The 15,361-nt window shown below is 45.7% G+C and overlaps 1 protein-coding gene across 1 annotated transcript in view; it reads right to left on the reverse strand.

Moving 5' to 3' along the window:
• XPNPEP1 (X-prolyl aminopeptidase (aminopeptidase P) 1, soluble) overlaps positions 1-11,391 on the reverse strand; it is a 28,615-nt gene extending 17,224 nt beyond the window's left edge. Inside the window, exons 1-6 of the mRNA XM_010079604.1 lie at positions 11,265-11,391; positions 5,565-5,628; positions 3,751-3,855; positions 3,332-3,424; positions 2,231-2,374; positions 1,746-1,841 (exon numbers count right to left, since the gene is read on the reverse strand). Coding sequence (XP_010077906.1) covers positions 1,746-1,841; positions 2,231-2,374; positions 3,332-3,424; positions 3,751-3,855; positions 5,565-5,628; positions 11,265-11,381 — 619 coding nt within the window. The 5' untranslated portion in view covers positions 11,382-11,391. The remainder of the gene's footprint in view (positions 1-1,745; positions 1,842-2,230; positions 2,375-3,331; positions 3,425-3,750; positions 3,856-5,564; positions 5,629-11,264) is intronic.
• Positions 11,392-15,361: the final 3,970 nt, after the last annotated feature.

A 15,361-nucleotide genomic window follows, 5' to 3' on the forward strand; every position in this document is an offset into this window, starting at 1 on the left:
TGCCTCCAACATCTCAGATTCAGACTGCATAGTCTTGGGTTTTTTCCACAAAGATTTTATCCTGCACAACTCCAGGCAAAGTCAAGAGGGAAAGCAGCTGTTCAGCATCTCCAAACTCCTGATTTTAGGGTCAAATAAAAACCCCAGGATATCCAATTAGCTGAAATGAGTTACTCAAGGCAATAAGGCCAGCCAGCAGGACAGCTGGGAAAAGAACCAACATGTCCTAAATCACAACCCAGCAATGTATTCATTGAACTGGGTAAATTCTGACACAAAAGTAAAAATAGAGTTTGATTCTCCCTAGGGAAGGAGTAGGTCACTTGAAAGCAGGAAAGAGCCACAAAGAACTCTTTACTGAATGGGTACAAACTTCCTCGCTCAGCCAACTCCCAATGCAGTAAGGAGGCAACAGCCTCCTCTGTGGCTCTCTTTCTGTCCCCAGAAACTTGTCTGCAGTTTAATACAGTGAACCGAATTAGAGAAAATTAAAGACAACTCCTCCCCCTTCCCCCTTTAGGATAGGAAACCAACCAGGCAACCAGTAATAAGCTTCTCTCATGGCCTCCTCTGGTCCATTTTAAAACCCTTGATTTATAACCAAGCTTGGCTTTGCTGGAGACATTTAATCTGAAAGCACCTCAGGGCACCAATTTATCATTAATTTAATTGGAGATGCGCCTGAAAAGGTGAGACACACAATCTCTGCAGGCCTCCCCAGGGAGGAATCATATTCACCACTCTGAGAAGTACTTCTTTCATGAAACAAGCTCTTTGCTCAGTGTCCCAGATCCAGGAGAGCCCACAGACCTCAGCAAGCTGGCTTCACCCAGCACCAGAGACATTGTGCTGGCAGTGCTGGAGCTATGAACGCACCACCTCCGTTTCTACATTTTCAGACAGGCATGGGGCACAAGCATTAGCAGCACTCCCACTCTGCCAGCACTATGTTCCCACTGCACCAGTCTGCACGCTGGTGATTTCTGCACAAAGGATACACAGCACTAATAACAACAGTCCCAGGGAAACCACTGCTGTTTCTGGCCCTTTTCCCTTCCTGCACACTGGGCTGGTAGCCAGGGTATGAAGACCTAGTCATCCTGGGGCCCCAAACACAGAGACGACTCTCTAGTGGGACCCTGAGACCCTGGGTTGGAATGATCTGGAAATACAAGTTGAACCCTGACTTACTTGTTTTAACAAAATCATTTGCCAAACACTGGAGAGGTAGAGACTGACTTAAAAAGTCACTGACAATTAGGAAGATTACTGTGTACCCCACCCTTCCCTTATGTATACAAAGCCACATGTTGCATTGCGTTATTTACAGCCCAGCCTCCACAGCAGAAAACAGTCTCCATCTTCCCACAGAGTGAGGCAGCATCAGGATATTTTACAGCCTGAAAATCTCACAGGTCTTTTTTTTTTTTCCTTCAAACCGCCTCAGGCTTCATATATAACCTTCCTTTCCTCTTGCCTGGGCTGTTTTTCAAAGGTGGTGATTTGCTGTGTTTCCTGGGCCAAAAATGTACTCAGGGGCTGCACTGGTGTAATAAGGCACTCGGTAGAAATACAGATTCACTGTTTGTGACCTGCTATTGCCACTGCACTAGATACAAGTGAATTGACCTCTAACAAAGACATTGGCTGTCTTAAGTGCCTCTGACCCTGGCAGGGTTCCTTTCCAAGGCAGGAATGACATTTCTTTTGTAGGAAGAACTGAGAAAGGAGATGTAAAGACTTACATGCTACTTCATCCAAGGCCGTTACCACAAACCACAGGACTTTCCTCTCAGACATTTTTGAACGGAGGGCTACAATTTTGTCTCTCCAGCTGACCCCTGCAAAACACAATACAAAAAGCTACAGTCACCAGCTTTACTGGGGATGATGACATAAACACAGACCAACACATTGGATTTTGGAAGTACCCAAAACACACTGTGCTTGTGCTCCTCACTTCCTTCTAATAGCTGATAGGAACTATCTAAAATGAGCTGCCCTCTGGACATGCATGGACTTGTTTTGAAGTTATCTAGCTTCTAGCAAACAGTTATTTGAAGTTTTGAGGACAAAGGGGTCATTAGCTGAGGTCTGATCACCTTCTTGACCCGTCCATAGTGGACCACATTGTGCCGCAGTAGTGGTTTTTTCACTACTTTGTAAGAGGAAAGCAAAGGGGTATGGGCAGTAGAAACAGTCCCTGTCTATTCAGAGTTAAGCTTCTCACCTGTGTAACTCAGGTCGAGCGTGAGGAGAGGTTTGCAGGGGCGCTGAGGACAGTCTGTCCAGATTGTATCGACGAGGTTTTCTTTGATAGGCACAAGGTCATGGCCAGCACTTCTTAAGGCTTTGGACATCCTCTTCCACTGGTCTGCCAACATGAAAAGAGTTAAGAGTGATGGCTTTAAAGAACACACACTGGTTCGACAATGGCCCCATTCACAGGAGGCAAAATCAACAATCTGAGTCTCCTCCTTTCCTTCGAGCCTCTCCTTCTTTCCACTCCCTTAAAAAAAAAACAAAAGCTATTGCAATTACAGTTCCACAAACACAGTCACTACAGCCAGCAGCAGGTACAGAACCTTGCAGCCCTGGAGTCTCATGCTTGAGCTGAAGAAGAACTGCTCCAGCTGGGAGGCAGAAGTCACTGTAAGAAGCCACCCCAGAGGCTGCCATAAGGGTGGTCTCTACTCCAGTGCAGAACTAGCCTAGATCTAAGCTAGACAAGAGATGAGATGGGCTTCAATATGGCCACAAGACTGATCTTTAGCCCATCTGAATGGAGCAAATGCCTCCCCTTGCCTCCAGTAACCTTTGAATTGGGCCCCATATTCAGAAGCACGAGTAGATGGATACTTATTCATCTGATATAAATGGTGCCTCTCCAGGAATGTGCTTCCTACAGGGAAAGCTGAAGAGATGCCAAGACCACCAAGCAGGAGTAGCAGCATGAGTTTTGCCTAGATGTTCTGGCTCACAGGCTGGCCAAGGCATTCAGCAGCTTTCTACTGAAGTGCATATGACAAACTACAGCACAGTCAAACGGAGGTGGATCGGCACTTTGCTTTTCAGGTAAGGTCACTGCAAGCTCAGAGAACAGTCCTCATAGCTTGTGTTCTGGAGTCAATGCACTGCAGTGGAGCTCTTGTGATACATTCCTAAAACTAAAATACAACCTGTCTTGCATAACAGTTTAACCCACCACCCCATTTGGGCTGAAACATGGTTAGCTACATACCATCACACAACAGCTTAGCCAGAGAAGTAAGGAAGCAAAATGCAAAATCTAGTTGCCCAACCCAGAGTTATAAAATAAAGTAAAACCAACCAGCCGGAATAATGAAAGGGTCCACTCCCACCTTCGAGCCTTCTGGGAGGACACTCACTAGCCAATCCTCCTGAGTCGGTGTATCTTTCAGACCTCCACGGATTTAAAAAAAAAAAAAATATTTATATATAAAGAGGATCAAAGAAGCAGTCATACTGAAGCTTTCCCACACTACTCAGAAAGTCCAGGCTAATACATCAGATACATCTACCAACGAACCTCTAGACCCACGGGCAAGAAGAGTCACAGGACGCTACCGCAAGAGCAGCAGTGTATTCAAGATGTCCCTAAGCCCCTGCACGATGGGGTGTCCCTATAGCCCAAGCTGTAACATGTACATGTAACATGTACAAAGTGACCAAATAGCCTGTGGTTGTCCTCTGTTTATCGGTGGATCAGTACCCCAGCCTCCTGCATACCCATTTTCATGAGTGTCCAGTTGTTATCCATTTGATGTGCAGCTTGCAGAAAGTAGCGTCCATCTGTCCACATGGCTGCATGCAATTCAGTTACTATGGCAGTACCTAGGCAGGAGGGCAGAAAAATTTGGTGATTTAGAGGTGGGCAGCCACCACGCAGAGATACAGACAGCAGGGAGTGTGTCTGAAATGCACCCCAGTTCCCCAAAATGCAGCTCTGCTCACTGTTCAAAAGTTAGTCCAGTTTCAGTGGAGATATTCACTGTTTCCCCTGCACTACGACCTTCCAAATCTTACCAGAGACAGTACACAGAAGGATGTAACTTAATGAATTGCCTCAGATGAATTCAACTTAAGCATATCTCAGCCAGTCAGTGGAACTGGGTAAATGGGACTTTCCAAACCTTCTGTAACAGAGACTGTGGTCTCCACTTGGCTGTTGTCACAGTAACACGTACTGTGCATCCCTGGACTCCATCCCACTGTCTTACAGGGAGGAAGCCTGGGTTCTGGCCATCCACAAGAAACAGCTGTTACTAGGCTAGCAGACGTGGGTATCACTCCCAGCTGTCAGCTGCACCCCTTTCCCAAACATTACAGCCCTAATAGAGATGGCTGAACAGGAAATGTGAACATAAACTTCTGCTGGTTTCAGTGTCTGTCCCATTCCTCTGACTCCAGATGGAGGGACACAAGAAGACAGCTGAGGGGCAGTGACATCTCAGCAAGGCACTGCCTTGTCCTTGGCAACTCAAAAAAAGAAAAAAAAAACAAGGCACAAACAGAAACTGAATCCAAGTCTTTTGAGTCTCTGCATCTTGACCATATTCTCTGTCACCAGAAACTGAAGCCCAGACTAGCAGGGCAGAGTTTCCAAATATTAATTCATTGTCTTCTACCAAACTCCAACACAAACCCCATTTTAAGCTGCTTCAGCCTGAAAAGATTAAGTAATAAACACAAGGTGAGCCCCTGTGTGAAACCTCACTGATTTGCTGAGCGCTAGACTGGGAACACAGACCTTCCAAGTACATAACAAGGGTCCAAAATAGAGAAGAAGGTTACGACGAGGCCATGGAGAAGGCGTGAAATTAGCACAGGATTCTTGTGATCCATTAAGAGCAGCCCACAGCCCTGGATTTATCACCTTCCACGAGGTCCCAGAGTAGTTCATAGGAACTGATGAATGGACCCTCCAAACACGGTATTTATTAAACCAATTTACAACTGGGCGGGGAAAAGACCAGTAAACTAAAGTGACTTTCCAGCAATCACACAGCAGAGTGTGCAGAGCTTAGGGTACAGCTAGTGTAAAAACTAGGTCTCTTGAAACACAGACCTATCCTACAGCCAAGAAAACATCCTGTCTCGGCAAGATAAGCAAACTTTCCACAGCGTTCAGTTTCAAAATGCAGTGTTTCTGGTCCTGGCTCCGTTTAAACAGAAAGGGTAGCTAAAGTCCATCTACCATTCACCGACCCCAAATGGGCAATGTAAATATCTATTCATACTGGCTGCACATCAAAAGAAATGACGGTAGGTTACAAGCACCACATTAAAGAGTTAACAGGATTTTACTTTACGAGAGGTTCATTCAGGGGTCAAACATTTTTTGAAAACTTGTTATTGCGCTGATATTACATAATTCCAGTGGGTAGCCAAGATATAATTTTGCAGATGCCGAAATGGGAAGAAAATAGTCCAAACAAGCTGAATAGGTTTCCTTTTCCATCCTGCCTCTATGCCATGAATGAGACTATTTCTTTACACGCGAATTATGTACATTAGCAAGAACCCAAATTCTGGAAAGGTACCTGCAGAGCCATCAAATCCAGAGATGAACGCCCGTCTGCAATCACAGGGTGCAATGTACTCACTCTAGAAAACAAAAGAGGCAGCAATTATTTATAGCAGCAGGGAAAAAAAAAAAATCAGCTGGTGACAAATACTTTGATAAGGTTTTCTCCTAAAGGATGCCACAGAGAGAATGAAATGAGTTAAAAATCCTGGGCTCTAGTCCACTGGAACATTTAATCATCTGTGATTATATTGTATTTATGTCCAACTGGTTTGGCATTTTTTTTTTAAGCTGCAGCACTTTTCTCCCACAAAGGTCTGTAAACACTGAAGTGCTTCAGAGTTTGCAAATGTTTATTTCACACTCAGCCTTCCCTTTGGGCAACACAAACAAATGCTGCCTTTGAAGCTGCAATGTGAAAGGAAGAGAAACCAGAAGCACTCCTTGATCTTAGAGACCAGAGTAATCAGGGCCTAAAATCTGTAAAATTCACTATCTCCAGTGAAGCCCCCTCACTGGCATTTGTAAGAATCCCTTTAAGACTCTCTTTTCCACAACAATGACATTGAAAGAAAATCATCAAGGTGGTAAAACTGTAAAAACTTTAACCCTTAGGACCTTTCATAATTAGATGCTGATCCTCTCACCTCTTCTTTGCCTACTCAAAACCTGACTACACTATGGTTTGGTAGGTGAGAGGGAATCAAAGACTCATCCATCCTCATCCCAAACCCACCACTACCTGTCATTGTGGACACATCGGTTGGCAGCATTACAGAAGAGCCTCGGAATGCAGACACCCAACATCCATAGGAGCTGCCAAAATTAGAAGAACAACCATACCTTGAAATGGCCCACACACCATTTTTATGGGATCCCATTCTGGCAAGTTCAGAGGTCTGAACTGCTGAGTAGGCCTGTTAATTAACTAGAGCAACTCAGCAAATCAGCTTAATCCAGGCTGACAGCACCGATGTTTGAGCTGCAAAACCCCTGGATTTGGACCTTACGAATGGTCTGAAACCAAAGGCTGTTCCTCTGCCCCCTGCTGCGCTGTGGCAAGAGAAACACTTTGGGGACTGAGCTGGGAAATCAAAGCCCATTCTCAGGTGGTTTTAGTTCCTACTGTGATAGACACTGCATTTCCCCTTTTCCGGCTAGGGCTATTTTTAAATCACCTGATTATTAGAAAATACTCGCTTCAAATCTGTTGCTCTTCACTGTTCTGAAGAAGGCAGAGGGTTCAAAGCACAGGAGTGAGAAACACAAATCGCAGCACCTGGGATCAACTCTTTTTTTTCTGCTCCCCATCACCCCATGGTCAAAACCCCTCCAGAACAAGTATGTCTCTCCCCTCCTGGGAGACACCCTAGCCAACAGCTACCAACCAGTCACCGCTAATGTTCTGAAACTGAGCCTTGGGACTGCAAAACCCATGCCCAAAAGAGGACCTGGCTGAGTAGCTTTTGCTCCTGATTGCCAGGGAAGATCCCCGAGACACGCTCACAAGAAATCCTCTATTTTATCCAACCACTAATGAAAGTTGGCAGAAATGGGGCAGGTATTGAGACCACGGGTGCCCTCCTCTCTGAGTCAGTCCAGTTCCCTGTGCCTCTTCCTGTCCAGCCCCACAGACCCCACAGGGCTGTTGACATATGCCGAGCAGCTGTGGGGAGGAGAGGGGTCAGGATACCCACCTTGGGAAGAGATGACTGCCCTCTGCTCACCTCTAGCTGATGGAGTGGGTCTGGCTCAACCCAACACAGCACCACCATCACCACTAACCCCCTTTAACAACAGAGGCATCAGCAGATAAGAGGGGACAAAGTAGTTCTGGGAACAGCATCAAGCACCTATTTCCCCAGCTGCCTGTCTCACAGCAGCTGGACATAACATCAAGTCAGAGTGACGCCAGACCTGAGGATTCCTCATTTCAACATTTCCTAAATAATACTCAGCCTGTAGACTGCTGGGACTTCCCCTTCTCTACACTTCTCATCTCAAAGCTGGGACACCATCTCCCAGGGTCTGATGCCTAAAAGAGATGCTGAAAATTTCCCATTGTGGATGATATCACTAAATATATCTCAAATCAGAGCAGTGATTTCTCTTCCCCTTCTCTTGACCAACACAGGCTGGCTTGCTTGTGCAGACAGTCTCACATTCACAGGAAGGGTTAGCACTGAGCTAGCTGCATTAACAGCACAAAATAGTGAACTGGACTGAAATATTTTTTTTTAATAATTTACAAGGAAAAAAGAAGTCTATCAGTTTTAGATCTGGTAAAAGCTGACGTAAAGTAACAAAGACCTTGACTGAGTGGGAAATAATTCATGCTGTCCCATTCACAGATAAATCCAGGGAATGTTTCAAGAGTTTACAATGAGGGAGACGGGCTTCAAAAGGGACTATGAAGGATCTGGAGGGGAAGATTCATCTGTCAGTCTCAATTCTCGCACACCCACCTGTTCTGTTCCATGCAGCAACCCCCACTGTGCAAAGATGAGCCCATGTTTTGCACGAGCTAAAATTACAAGGGGAACACCTGCGTACGCCACACAAAGCACAGGCCACAGCACAGTCAGAAAAAGGTATTTCCCTGGGGCTTCTCTTGCAGCTCCAATGGCCTTCAACCTGGCTCTCCTCAGGCCTTTCATGTCTGCTTTCCACCACACCTGTCAGTCCTTGACATGCAGAAAAAACTAGGGGCTGCATCGCAGAAACCCTCAGCTAAGCCAGGAAGAACCCCTAAAAATCAGTGGTGCTTGTCTCCAGAGCCTGTGTGGTTGGGCCATTAACAAGTTAAAGCTTATTCTATCCTAATGTCAACCAAGATCAGCAATGGAAAGTGCAGCTCGCTGCCCTTAGAGCTACGACACTGATGCCATTAAAGAATAAACACTGCTGTGTACTTGGAGGGAGGTCAGTATCCACTGCCAAAAACCTGACTGCACTGGTAGGATCTGGAACAGGTCAGTGCAACCTGTGCACAAGCTGTCTCTTGCTTTATAACTCCACTGATTCTGCAGCTCAGAACAAGCGTATGTCAGAGAAGCCAGCTCTGAGCAGAAGACAGCATCTCTGCCAACCCAAACATGGGGCCCTGAGCTGGGCAGGTGCTTCCTTGATGTGGAAGACCAGCCAGATCTGACTAAATTTGTTTTCACTGAGTCAAGGCCTGGAGGTGGAAGCCAGCCCCAGTTAAGTTGTGACTGGCTCCAAACTCAACCTCTAATCCAAACATCATTCCCTCCCATTAAAAAGCTACTCCAATCTCTGAATATTGCCATATGGACAAACTCCAGATTCAATGTAAACTGGGTGACTCAACATAAAAATAAATCCTGCATTTACCAGTGCAACATCCCAAAAGCTCAGATAGGCATTTTTAACTGAACCACAAAGGACTTAGGTGCCCCATTCCCAAAAGAATGGCATTTCACCCCTTCATGATCCTTTGATACCTCCAGCCACAAGATTCACCCCGCACTCATGAAAGGAAGCGGGGCTCTTTGTACGGTCTTCAGCCAACTTCTGGCTGGGACTGCCCTCCATTCTCATCAGCCTTTTGACCACCCAGGTCCCCAAGGAAACAGACTGTTTCTTCTGACTTCTTATCACTGGCATGAAAAGTTTCAAAAATCAAAGCAGCCAACATTCAGGGCTGGCTGCAAGAGCCACAGATCCAAGATATTAGCATCCTTAGGTAAGCCAAAGTCAGAGTCAGCTGTGTTTGAGAAACTGCAAGTCTTTCAGCTCCTTACACAAGTAAGCATGGAAAGCAAAGGACACAACTAGTGGCAAGCCTCCTGGCAGTATAATAACCTACGCCTTCTAGCTTTGGCAGGAAAACTAATATTTAAAGCATCACAGAGCTTGGAGCTCAAACTCTGCCACTGTTACAAAGAGAAATTAGTCAGCAAGTTGCAGCATCAGGGTGTATCAGCATCAGTCCAATGAAGAGGGTCCTTTGTAACCTAGAAAGGAATAAAGTTTCCCCCAATCTAAACCCTGTGTCAACACCACAGGAGGGAATGCCCTCTTTGTTGACAAGTTCTCTGATGTGGATCCCAGGACAGCCTCAGGAACAGCTGAGAGAGGTAAGGACAGGAATAAGTAGCTTGGGCTGTGGGGAGGAAATGGCTCCAGCCACCAAAAGCTTGGGTATCATTAAACCGCAGCCGTCTGAGTCACAGAGGGAGCTGCTTAAGAGCAAAATCTGACTGTAAGGCTATAAAGTTCTTATTTGCATACAGGAAACAAACCCTCACTTAAAACATGGGGAAGCTGCAAATCTGAGCTCATCACAATTTACCTGGAATCGGTAAGCCTGTTCTGAGATCATCAGCTTTCCGCCAATGCCTAAAATTGCCCCAATTCCCAAACCTCACAGGCAAAATCCTGCTCTAGCTAGTCAGGAGGCACCAGATTCAGCAGCTTTTAGTAATCATTTCCATTTAGATAGATTCGCTCTGCAGAGAAACCTGACCAACTCGCCTGGCAGGAAATAGCAACATGGGGTTCTCTGCTTAACTGCACTCTGTCAAGGAAAAGTGAGCAACAGAAAAACCCAGAAGTCCTGAGGGTCACATTCTTCAACTCACATGACAGCATTTAGCATCTAGTGAAATGAAACCAGAGTTATATATGGACAGAGGCAGCTTGAGGCAGGAAGGCACCAGACAATAGCAGCTGCAGAAAACGCCTTCCCTCTACCTGCCCAAGTTTGGATCTCCCTAAGAGGAAACATGATGCTGCACATACAGTCCCAGGGCACAGACAAGCCTGGACCCAGCTCACCCCAGTGCCAAGTCAAGGGCAAAGGTTACGATTCAGTTGCATTTTGCTCTCATGCACCCTGGGGTAAAAGAGAGCTTTGGGTGTGATCCAGGAAAGCTTCAGGTCTTTTGTTTCCTGAAAATGGCTGAGGAGGGAGAAACCCTTGGCAGTTCTTGGGTCTCCTAACAGAGCAGACAGAAGAGTGAAACTAGCATATGAGCAGTTAGGGGAGATAAAACACAGTTTAGCAATTTAAAACTAATGTCACAGACTACAAAAATCTTAATGGTGGAAGCAGCACACAACACAGTTACCACCACACATTACCACCCTGGGCCCAAACTCCCCTCCTGTCTCTAGTGCACAGAACAAGCTGATGCAGAGTAGCATCGAAAGGGAAGTGTCATAGCCTGTTCCTTCTCTGCCTCTCCAAAGCCCCCTCTGCGTGGCATCTGAAGGGTTTTAGCATAAGGCAGTAAATTCCAGCAAGAACTAGATCTAGGCAAAGGGAAAGCTCTGCAACTAATCCCTCAGCACCTCGCTTAAGAGTATGTGTTGATCGGGAAGTGCTAACAGAGAAACTAAAGCCCAGATAATACCTTTTCCTCCCCTAGTAAATCCATTCTTCCCAACAGCCAGGATGGAGACAGCAAGTGCTCTGGCAAGCTCCATTTTTTGCAGTGTGATCTCCCTGGAGACAATCTGATGAGAAGCTGCTGGTGGAATATCCACACTGATTTGTTACAAGAACATAAAAACCTCAGCCTCCTGAATAGACTCCAGAAACTTTTTCCAACATGATGTTTCTCAGGTTACCCAGGCTTTTATGCTAGAACCATTAAAGCAAGTAAAAGAAGGATTATTTTAGTTATCCCTGGCTTGTATTTTTTGCAGGGAAGGAAAATCCAACCATTCCCCATAATTCATCCACACATACCTGGTGGGCATCTCCAGAGGGCACTATGTAGGCTTGGACAGGCTCCCGGACATACTTGGGACTCTTCATCACCTGACGCAGTTGCTTCAGCAGCTCTGTTGTAATTTTTGGACTCATCTTCCTACCTGCAACTAGCAGGAAATAGCAACATGGCGTTCTCTGCTTAACTGCACTCTGTCAAGGAAAAGCGAGCAACAGAAAAACCCAGAAGTCCTGATGGTCACATTCTTCAACTCACGTGACAGCATTTAGCATCTTTTCCTCCCCTAGTAAATCCATTACTCACTTGTTGTACATATGAAAAACAATTCACAAAACTTCAGAGCTTCTCCAGCCAATCCAGGCCACTCACACGCACAGGCTGATGGCTGTCACCACCGGAAACTCCCTTTGAGGACAATTGTACCAACATCATCCCTCTCAGCCCAGAATTTCTCCTGTCTTGTCACTTCACTCATGCTCCTTTAGAATGAAGGATCAGGTCGAGGCCAGAGAATCAAAGCTGGTCTATCCTGTGAGGGACCTTCCCCACCTGGTGAATGACTGGCATGCCCAGTGCTGATACACACAAGCTTAATACACTTGCCAACCCTTCTTACATGTGGACAGCACTAGGAACAAGAGCACCTCATAATCCCAGACATGCCCTATGACATCCACGAAAGGCCTTGGCATGTGATGTTGAAGGTCTGAAGTACCCACAGAGCAGAAGTAACCCCACCCATCACATGCACAGAGAGAAACTTTTAGTCTTGTCACTCTTGGGGGCAGAGATACTGTGGCTTATATGCCACAGGAGCACAGGCTGCTGGCAGAGCAAGCCGTGCATGTCAGAAACTCAGAAATGGGGTTCAGAATACAATTTTTAGAAGTTTCACTATTCATAGTGATCTGATTAAGTCAGACAAAAGAAATCTGCTCCCAAGGACATACACAGGGATGCATTCACTGAGCATATTGACCTCTGGGCTGCATGCTAGTTCACCTAGCAAGAACACAACCATAACAGGAGAAACAGCTCACTGAGCTCTCACAGGTGACTGCCAGCAGACAACTAAGGAGACTTAAAGGAACCATCTCTAAGGATTTTTGGCACATGCTCTGCAGATCTCAGATGGTGTCAGGCAGGCAGGGATGTGGCACAGGCTGGATGAAGACAGCAGATCGGAGGGGAAAACAAGGGCACAGGCCACTCACTCTCCCTTGCTGCCATTTTGCAGTGGATGTATTTTTGGCATTGCAACAAACACCAGCCTGTCAATTTGCTTCCCAGAAATCATCAATAGCCAGGGCCTGCTGTAAGCACCACGCACAGTGATGCATCAGGCCATGCTGCTGTCCTGGCACGAATGAAGGATGCAGTGGAAGGCACTAGCTGACTGCAGAGGACGTTCAACCTTTGGGGAAGGCCTGGCTTAAAAACCTACAAAAAATCAAGTACCCTGAACCTCTTCTGAGATTTTCTCCATCTTTTATTTGCTCACATCTCCAAAGGGTGCCCAAAGTGGGATAATCCGCTTCCCTTTCACATTTTTTAAGAATATGCTGGATCTTACAACTTTAATGCTGTCACTTTCCAGGGCAAGTTGGGTAGGCTCTGTGCTGCTTGCATGCCATGCTATGCAGTATTTTATTCTGACCAGTTCATTTCACAGCTCATTTCACAGCCATGTCAACAAACAGATCGCTGATGGGAGGAGCAAATAACATGCAAGTCTCAAATATTCTTTGCTTATCCAGGCACTTATTCTATTTATGCATCAGTAACTACCAGGAGCCCCAAGTTACATTACAGTCTTATGCCAAAACGCAACAAGGCACAGTCCCTGCCCTGTGACATTCGCCATCTAAGCAGGAAGGCAGAAAAGTCACCTCCATTTCACAAACCATAGGAAGACATGATTTGACCAAGGTCACACAGCACTGCTGTGCCCAAGTCAGGAACTGAACCAAGATCTGATGCATTCGAGTGCAAAAATCTCAACCCAATACCACCACTCATACATCTCATCACAGGAAGTTTAGAGCACACCAGACTTGTGTGTGACTGACTGGCTGCCCACAGGTACACCATGTTTTAAACCTCAGACCACAGGAAGCAAATCAAGATGAAAAGTCACCATATACTAAATCCTCAAATTGGTATCTTGACTCCACTGCCTTTGCTGGGATTAGATTACACCTCAGATTTACTTCCAGGACAACTTTCATAGTTTTATACAGTGTTTGCAAGCTACAGTGAACTTCACTATACTGTGATTGTTCCTGTCTGTCCTCTGTAATTAGCTGCTGTAACATTCTATAACATTGCTGCTGATTTATGTTCTGACAGGAAGAACACAGAGGAGAAAGAGCAATAACATAGTGACTAGCCTGCAGAAAAGAATCTTTCTACAAACTCATAAGGACACAGCTTCTTTTCTTGACCTGTGCTTTGTCTCCAGGAGCCTGAAAGTCTAATTTAAATAGGTAAGGAATGACAAGGCTTTGCCTTTTAATAAAGCTCCTTGCTGACAAGCCACAGTTTTCTCAGCAAGCAAGAGATTGTCTTAAGGACAAAAAAAAAAAAAGAAAAAAAAATTAAAAAGTACTCTCACTGTTGTTTGCTTGTAATATTAAAAACATCACTAAGCTAGATTAGGAACAAAACCCATTGTGAAGGAGAACGTCTATTTTAGATAACCCCTCCAGTATAAGAAATCACTTTTAAAAAATCCTCCACAAACTTTCCAGTTGTCTTTAATTTCCAGAGAAAGAGAAACAGTTTTCTCACAGATCTTTGGTAGTCATTTATTCTGGTCCTCCCATAATTTTTAACAGGTGACCTTTCCTTTCTTGGCCATAACTATAAGCCTGTACAAAGTTAAAGCAGCTTCTCTAACATTATTTAATCACTCCAGTGATTAATACCAAACAGCTGAAATGAAGGCAGTAGATTTAGCAGTGCAACAAATAGTCCCACTCCCTGCCTTAATTTTTTCAAAGATATCAGACTGCCATGTTACCTGCCTCTGCAGTTCCCCACGTCTGGACGCCTCTTGCCTCGGCTCACAGAAAATACCATTCAGCTCTTTGGTTGGCCTTCATAAGCTCCACTGTGCCTAAGAAAGCAAAGGGCAAAACTGAAACAGCTGACAAACTTTGGCCCCCATAAAACATTCTCATCCCCCAGCAAAGAGCTGAACATGCATTAACACTACGTTCCACTGGCAAGATTAGAGATGCACTGAGGATGAACCATGGGGGAGCAGGGAATGTCAATGGCCAGGCATTTGCTTGTCAAGAATTACGATTAAATCTTGCAAGTGTGTGCTGTTTTACACCCATTTGTTTTCACAATCATTCTGTCAGAGGTCACTCCCCATTTTACTGATGGGGAAACTAAGGCAGAGCAGAAGCAACATGCAATGTATCACTACAGCAAGATGGCAGTCAGAGTTGGATCTCTAAATCTGTCACTGTCTAGACATACATTATCTATACCTCACTCAGACAACAGGAGTCAGTTCTTCAAGAGCCCAGGCCAGATCCTGTCTGGGCAGCATCTCCATCAGACACACGGTGCAAAGAGCAACCATGAAAATGCTGCCAGAGGAACCAGACACCACGTCCTGCCTCCCACATGCACACAGAGTGATGGGCTGCTGCACCCCCAGGCGCCAGCGATGGTGAAGGCTGAGGACACCAGTCCCGCTGTGTCAGGCTGTGCATCAATGCCACAGGAAGGGAAGTGAGGCCAGGTCAGGCTACATCTAGGTCCGCCTGAGGCTGCTGTGTTAGACCACCTTCAGTGTTTATGTCCTGTTTGCTTCAGATACACTCATCCTTCTGATAATTTCCCCTTCATTTTCTCTTTTATAAATAAATTTGTTCAAAATAAGCATGTAAGCTTACACTGTCAGGAACCAGAGACATTGCCTCAAAACCAGGCCTCTCTGGCCTGGTCTGGCAGCACACACAGCAGCCCATGCACTTGCAGCAGTGCACCGATGCACAAACCCTACCGCTTGCCCCCTAGGACCTGTCTGCAACCCAAACTCACCAAAACCCCCAGCTCAGCCTGCACCCCTGAGCCAAAAGCTACACTTGGACTTGGA

The sequence above is a fragment of the Pterocles gutturalis genome, unplaced genomic scaffold (assembly GCF_000699245.1).
Source record: "Pterocles gutturalis isolate BGI_N339 unplaced genomic scaffold, ASM69924v1 scaffold10009, whole genome shotgun sequence".
Taxonomy (NCBI): domain Eukaryota; kingdom Metazoa; phylum Chordata; class Aves; order Pterocliformes; family Pteroclidae; genus Pterocles; species Pterocles gutturalis.